Genomic DNA, 7,682 nt, shown 5'->3' with positions numbered 1-7,682 from the left:
AAGATTATAATAAATATTTATGAATGATAAGCTGGAAGCTCTTGTGTTTTTTTTATTTATTTTTTTTAAATATACTGTACATAAAATACATCATAAGTTAGATGTAGCATGAACTTAAAGGTACACTGTGTACAATTTTTAGTTGTTTATTTCCAGAATTCATGCTACCCATTCACTAATGTTACCCTTTTCATGAATACTTACCACCATCATCAAATTTTAAGTATTCATTTTGACTGGGAAAATGGCACTTTTCATACATGAAAAGGGGGATCTTCTCCATGGTCCGCCATTTGGAATGTCCAGAAATGGACATTTTTTAGCTGCAAAAATGACTATACTTGGGCCATACTAAAAAATATATTAGTTTATTACTTAATAAACTGTCATGAAAATATCAAATTTGGCAGTCCAGTTTCAATGAGCAGCATAGTTGCAGTACCTTTTTTGACCATTTTCCGCACAGTGTAAATTTAAGTGACAATCACAGCATGAAACAGACATTATGAAGGGGCAGGCCAATAGAACTGGGTTTCCCCAAACTCCATACTTGACTCCATGTAGAATTAAATGGTAATATCACCTGAAATTAACACTGCTGACATGGCATCTACTGTCTTCCTGAAGATTGTTGAATGACTGCATTTTATTGCCATTTATGACCCAAATATGTCAAATGTCAAGTACAACTTAATTTTCTTCCTCAGGTCAATATTGTATGGGAAAAAGTGTTAATGTGTCTCTATATGTACGGTAGTTATGACTCATTCTGTATCATTGTTTCAATCTGTCGTGTTCCAGTCAGGTGCATTAAAGGGTTAAAAATGAAGCCCGTTGCACATACATAGCTTGGTACCTGTCAGATTCTGGAAGTAGACACTTTAAAGATACATCAACAAAAATCGGATGCCATAAAAGCGGTGAGTCAAAGAACATTGGTGAGTCAGGTTTAAAACGAGCAACCCTGTGATGGAGGCCGGAACTGCAACCGGTATCTGGTTTCCAGTCGGCGCTTTACTGATGTTGCACCACGGACCACAGCGCTTGCCACCGACGAGGGAAGAACATCTACGAACCTGATGAGTTAGTGGGCTTTGGGGAATAGTGGGTGAATTAATCCGCATTTCTTATTTACTGCCATTATTTTCTTCCATCCTCTTGCTTTTATATTGAATCAAATGTGCCTGTAGTTGTCAACTTGGGTACAGACAACGTGGAACTGGGACTGCTAACTGCTTGACTGGACTTGTACACACCCTCAGCTGCTACAGGAAAACGAATATTTATTTGAGATATCAACTGTTTGGCATATTGTAATGCAGCCAGCCTTTTGTAAGCAAGGATATTCTCATATCGGTCACTTTGGAATCGGAAGCCGCACTGCGCTATTTCACAGCTAATCATTCAAAAACATGCAAAAATAGCCACTTAGCCAAGTGACCACTCATTGTTTTGAACGGGGGACTTGTTAAGTCAGCTGGCCCGATCGTCATTTCACATCCGTGCGAGTTCTCTGACCACCATCATCGTATTATCTCCCGAGTCATCGGCCTTATATATGTCCGCATCTGTCGGTATGGAGGATCAACACGGGCAGAGTGAACCTTCTCCACCGGAGTCCTCTGTGGATCCAGCCACCCTGGTGTCCGAAGACGGCAAGAACAGCAAGGCGGTGCTGTGCCAGCGATGCGGGTCCAAGGTGCTGTGTCCGGGGATGGCTCAGCTGTCAGAGAAAGAGGTAATAAACACGCACAACCACAGAAGATGGCGTTGGTGCTGGGAAATGAGTTACAGTAGTCGTGCATAATGGTTAAGGAGATGGGGTGTCCCAGGTAAAGGTGTAGGTTAGGCTTTGAACGAGGTGCGGGGCATTATGTCAATTCGTCCGGGTGAGCTATTTTTCCATTATATTTGTGGGAAAAGTGGTGTGGATACGATAGGTTCATCTCAAAAGTGGTATGGACATGTCCACACCATCCACATCACAGGATTGCAGGCAGCCCCGCCGACAGGGGGGGACAAAAGGGCTTTTTGTCCCGGGCCCTGGGATAGGGGGGCCCAGAACTGGGCCCTCATTAAGTTTGTGTTTAATGGTTCTAATTATTTTCAAAATAAGATGGTTTTTCAGAGAGGGAGGTGCGCTATATTTACATTAAATAAATGATGCAGATATTTTGCCTTTCCTGCCCTTAAAAAGGATCAAGAGCCCCCACCTCCCCCACCCCCAGTGCACAAATGGTTTGGTCGGTCAGTACGAGAAAGAAAAAAACGGCTTCAACTTAACGCGGCTCGTGCCAATTTGCCAAGGTGTCTGAAGAAGCAGTCGTTCACCAGGAGGGCAGAAAATGAAGGATAGGAGAAAAATAGATGAAGACACCAGAAGCCCCAGGATTTCATTAAAAAGTTATTCAGATGATGCAGGTACTAACAATAGCAGAGAACACTAACAGAGCAAAAGTTTCCCTTCATAAACAGACACGCCCTGCACTGCAGCATTCATGTTTAAAACATGATCAGTCACACAGTCGCATCATTCTATAACCACAGCTTAGTAAAATTGTGTTTCAAATCTGACCATCTGTGACCTTAGCTAGGAATAATATGCACATTAGCCCCAATGGTAACATGATGAGAAGTTGCGTCGCGCGCAAGGAGAGGGCAAGGGAGAACTTTTAAAACTGCGCTATTATGCAACGCTATTTCGCTTAGCGCGTATAAATCCCGCTTAGCGCAAATGCTAACACTTTATCAACCTGTTAACTTTGTGGGGAGAAACAGTGTACATCCGTTTTGCATATACATTTCTGCAACTTGACTTGTTCCTGTGTTTGGCTATTCCTGGTGTGGGAAGGCTGACGTCTTGGTGTGCTGGTGGTGACAGCTAGTGAACTAGAGCTGATTCAGTCAGGCACGTTCTGATGTGCAAGCCCTCAAATTGCTAAAGTAAATTACACGTACACTTGTGTTATTAACAGAGGTGGAAGAAGTACTGAAGTTGTGTACTTAAGTAAAAGTAGAAGTACCCTGCGAAAAAATTACTCAAGTGAAAGTAAAAGTTGTCTACCAAAAATGTACTTAAGTAAAAGTCATAAGTACTAACTTTTAAATGTACTTTTTGAGTACAAAAGCACAAGTAGGCCAACTTGCGCAATGGCTGTCTTTCTCCATGTCAGCCTACTTGATCCAATAGGAAAAAGTTTCTGCAACGGTTTTCGGTTCTATTAGAACATGATGAGTTCTGTTCATGTGTTTTAAAATATCTTTTCTGTCTGGGTGTCAGTTTGGAAGAGGGGCTTGGTCCCGCCTCCCTGCCCGCAGCTGAGGCTACTCAAATATCCACGAAACACAACAGGAAAACCTAGGATAAATGTAACTAGTAACAAAGTCTTCTTCTAAAAATGTAAGGAGTAGAAAGTACAAGTAGTTGTCAAAAAATGTAATTGAGTAAAAGTAAAAGTCTGCATTTTTATTTTTACTCAAGTAAGTACAAATTCCAGAAAAATCTACTTAAGTACAGTAACGAAGTAAAAATACTTAGTTACGTTCCACCTCTGGTTATTAATGATGTGAATCCTATTTATTTTGTTTCATTTCTAAATAAATGTTGGCAAAAATGCATGGATAATTGGATGGATAGATCATTTACTATGGAATTATTGTATGCGTCATTGATTTGTGAGGCTACTTTGATAATGTCGTTTCTTTTATAATGGGTAGGCCTTATAATATATAGCATATCACGTGAGAGTGGTGCTTCAGGCTGAAAGTTTAGTCTGGCCACCTGGTCTCTCTTGGGAAAAAATGGTCGTTCGGTGGTTGGGTTTTTTTTTTTTTTGTGATCGGGGTTGGGGGGGTAGGAGGAAGGGGGGCCCATTGATGTTTTTTTGTCCCGGGCCCAGCCAAACCTGTCAGCGGCCCTGATTGCAGGTGCGAATCCCACCCCTACAGTACCTACCAACCCCTTCCTCCATCCATGGCTGCAGTGGCCTGTGAGCAAGGCATCTAACCCCACATTGCTTTAGAGACTGTAGCCAATACCCTGTGATCTCTGTAAGTTTTGGGTAAAAAAATGTCAGCTAAGTGTAGTGTAATGTAGCAGTAGACTGTGGGTAATGGAGTTACTCAGGCAGGGGAGTGGGTGACTGGGGTGTGGCATGCAGTCAGATTGGGGCAGTTCATCAATGCATGATGAGCCCCAGGCAGTTAAATGTCATACAGGGCTCTGAATTATCTCTCCTCTCCTCTCCTCTTCCCCTCTTCCTATCCTACCCTCTCCTCTCTCTCCTCTCCTTCTCCCTCTTCTCCTCTCGTCTCCACTACTCTCCTTTCCTCTCCTCCTCCTCACTTCTCCCCTTCTCTCGTCTCCTTCCCTCACCTTTTCTCTTTGTCTCCTCTCCGCTTCTCTCATCTCCGCTCCCCCCTCTTCTCCTCTCGTCCTCTCTTTCTCTCTTCTTCTCTCCTTTCTCTCCTCTCTCTCCTCTACTCTCCTCTCTTCTCCTTTTCTCTTCCTCTTTTCTCCTCTCCTCTCCTTGTCTCTTCCTTTTCTCTCCTCTGCTTTCTCTCCACATGTCAGCTCTTCCTGCCCGCCATGAGGAAGAAGTCCAGCATCGCCCAATCCGACGGCTCGGTGGACGGTGACACGCTGACGTCCCATTGGCTGGTGTTTGACATGTTCGACTTTGAAAACGTGGGCTTCACAAAGGATGTGGGCAACATCAAGTACCTCATCTGCGCCGACTGCGAGATCGGACCCATCGGCTGGCACTGTGTGGACGACAAGAAGAGCTTCTACGTGGCGCTGGACCGGGTTGACCACGCCTGAGGAGTGGGTCAGAACCGCCACAGTCTCTCACACACACACACACACACACACACACACACATGCGTGCGCACACACACACACAAACCAGACTAACAAGAAGATCTTTCTGTATCGCCCTGGACCGGGTCGACCATGTCTGAGGAAGGGGTCATAACACACACACACACACACACACACACACACACACACACACACACACACTCACGCACGTGCGCGCATTAGACTAACAAGAAGAGCTTCTACATGGCATTGGACAGGGTGAACCATGCCGGAAGGGGTCAGACCTCCCCCCTACCTACAAAGTCGCACATGCACACGATCACACACTAACAGACTAACAGGGGGAACTAGACTCAAAGGATGATCACACACACACACACACACACACAAGCTTACAGGGTGGCCTGGCCTGTCTGACCCAGACCGAAGAGCCAGAACCACCAGCTCTGTATTGGATACAGCCAGACCAGTTCTGAACGAACAGCTCCGCTCCGAAATGGATTATCGGACCAGCTCAGAATCAGTCCCCTCCTCTCCACTGCTCTCCTCCTCTCCAGTTGGGACTTGCAGTGTATGAAGCATGACTGAAGTGCGGCTGTTTTGTATGTTGTATGACTTTTTTGTGCTCAGATGTCAGCCAGGTGGTACAACCACAGCACTAATGCCCATAAATTAATTGGTAATTAATGTACAGCAACAAATACAAATACAAATAATCCATTAAAAATTAAACAAAACAAAAAACATTTACCGTAATCCATACAATAGTGGCATTAGCCTGTCGTGTGAGACAACCACTAAAACGTCATTGACCCATATGGTATATGGCTGTGTGGCTGGTGTATGTGTGTTTGTGTGTGAGTGACTGGTGTGTGGTGCGTGTGAATGATGCCAGGCGTCCTGGGGGAATACATGCATTGTAACACGGTGACTAACTGGCGATCTACATTCCCTAAGCTGGTATGGCGTTTGCCAAAACAGCGTATACCTGATATATTATTTGTGTGTGTGTGGTGTGTATTACTTATGTTTGTTCTGTGTGTGTGAGTCTATGATGTGTAATTGGCATACTGGGGGAGTGTGTGTGTGTGTGTGTGTGTGTGTGTGTGTGTGTGTGTGTGTGTGTGTGTGTGTGTGTGTGTGTGTGTGTGTGTGTGTGTATTATAATAACACATTGATTAAGTGTTTTTTCTGCATTTCCCTGTGTAGGCCTATACTGATTGTCTTTATTCTGGTCTTGTGTCTTCAGCTCTATTGGAATCATGATGGGGATTTTTAAGGTGATACTGTGCCATTTCTGGAAATAAGCTCATTTTACACCTCACCTTCAGTTAAGTGATTCAGCTTTACCTTTATCCTGTACATACAGCCAGTTTTTGAGTCTGGTAATGCATGTTTTTAACCTCCAAGTTAGCAATTGTCTTTGAATCTTATGGGTCCAGCTAGCTGCTAACAATGACAGTTGCTAGCTTGGAACTATAAGAAGCATCACAAGACTAACCGAGCACGAGCAGCTAAAAAAAAAACAGAAACAGAAGGTAAAACTCAATTATTTAACTGAAGCGGAGATGAAGACTAAGCTTATTTCCAGAAATGGCACGGTATGACTACAAGGCTTGTTGATATCTACAGTAGTAACTACAAATATATTTTACGTTCACACTTTTTAACAAGAACGCCTGTTTCTCATGGACCTCATTACATTATATTCTATTACATTATACTTAGGTGATACTTTCATCCAAATTACTTACAGCAGCTTACACAGCAATGTGAGGTAAGGTGCCCCTTGCCCAAGGATCTTAGGACCACCTCAAGCAGAGGGTATGTGGAAGTCTAAAAGAACATTATTTTGTAGTTCAGAGAAATCGCTGTTGTCTCTATAAAGCTATTGTTGTAGATTTGGCCAAATAGTTAAAGAGTTGGGCTTTAGACCAGGGGGTTACAAGTTAGAATCCCACCCTTACACTTCCTACTCAACTCCATGGTTGAGATGCCCTTAAGTTGGGCAAGGCACCTAATCCCACACTGCTCCAGGGACCAGAACCAATGTCCTGTAAGTAACTGCAAGTTGCTTTGCATAAAATCTCAAAATGTATGTGAGCGGCCCTTTATTCTGACTGGTTGCATATAGTGTCCTGAACCTTACACACTTAAAGCAGCAATTGCAAAGTGGGTATTTATTTTAAAAAATGTAATTTTCAAGGTGAAATGGTGAATATTACAGACTTCATTTAGTTTTTTCACAATTTTTCCTGAAACTGGAGGACCCTGTATCTCGAAAACACAGTTTCTAACCAGTATGCAACTTCCTAGGTTTCTATTTATGGGAAATTGCATTGCAACTTAGCAACGACGTTGTCGAGAAACTCACCCCTGATGTCTAAGCGCAAGTAGGCTATTAGACTTGCAACAGTCACTGCAAGTGAATGCCCCAAAATATGATCTCCATTGTCAATAATATGTGGAGTGGACTAGAATGGATGTTTGTGAGGATAAAATAATAACCTGATGTCTGTAAATTTTATACACTTTGAAAATTACATTTATTTTAATAAACCCCTGCATAAGAATAATTTTAACTGTGTATGCATTTGTTTCTTCAGGACACCCTGTTGTAAGTTTTATATACACTGTTGTCCGCTATATGAAAACATTGGAGCACAGTCGGACTCATGTGGAAGTGCCCTGTGATCCAACCAGCGGGCATCCAAGTGGTGAACCAGCCAATCACCGGCCCTGTGTCCCACGTTAGGGAGGGACATACTCATTGTGTCACACTCTGACTGGCTCTGAAGTTTGTCCATACTCATGAACGGCGTGACGTTTTCCATGTGCGTTACGCCCATTTGTGGGGGAA

The 7,682-nt window shown here is 43.3% G+C and overlaps 2 protein-coding genes across 2 annotated transcripts in view; both read left to right on the top strand.

Moving 5' to 3' along the window:
• Positions 1–30, top strand: part of adipor1a (adiponectin receptor 1a) — a 13,154-nt gene extending 13,124 nt beyond the window's left edge. The window contains exon 10 of the mRNA XM_063216011.1: positions 1–30. This exon is cut by the window's left edge and continues 3,021 nt beyond it. The gene's annotated coding sequence lies outside the window, so the exon portion shown is untranslated.
• Positions 31–708: 678 nt separating this feature from the next.
• On the top strand, positions 709–7,398 carry rabif (RAB interacting factor). Its single transcript, XM_063216013.1, has 2 exons — positions 709–1,738; positions 4,574–7,398. The coding sequence occupies exons 1-2, from the start codon at positions 1,559–1,561 to the stop codon at positions 4,820–4,822; spliced, it is 429 nt and encodes a 142-aa protein (XP_063072083.1). The 5' UTR covers positions 709–1,558; the 3' UTR covers positions 4,823–7,398.
• The last annotated feature ends 284 nt before the right edge of the window (positions 7,399–7,682 follow it).

This window comes from Engraulis encrasicolus, chromosome 14 (genome assembly GCF_034702125.1).
Source record: "Engraulis encrasicolus isolate BLACKSEA-1 chromosome 14, IST_EnEncr_1.0, whole genome shotgun sequence".
In the NCBI taxonomy this organism is placed as follows: domain Eukaryota; kingdom Metazoa; phylum Chordata; class Actinopteri; order Clupeiformes; family Engraulidae; genus Engraulis; species Engraulis encrasicolus.
The sequence above is the reverse complement of the archived record's forward strand: the minus strand, read 5'-3'. Positions and strand labels throughout refer to the sequence as shown.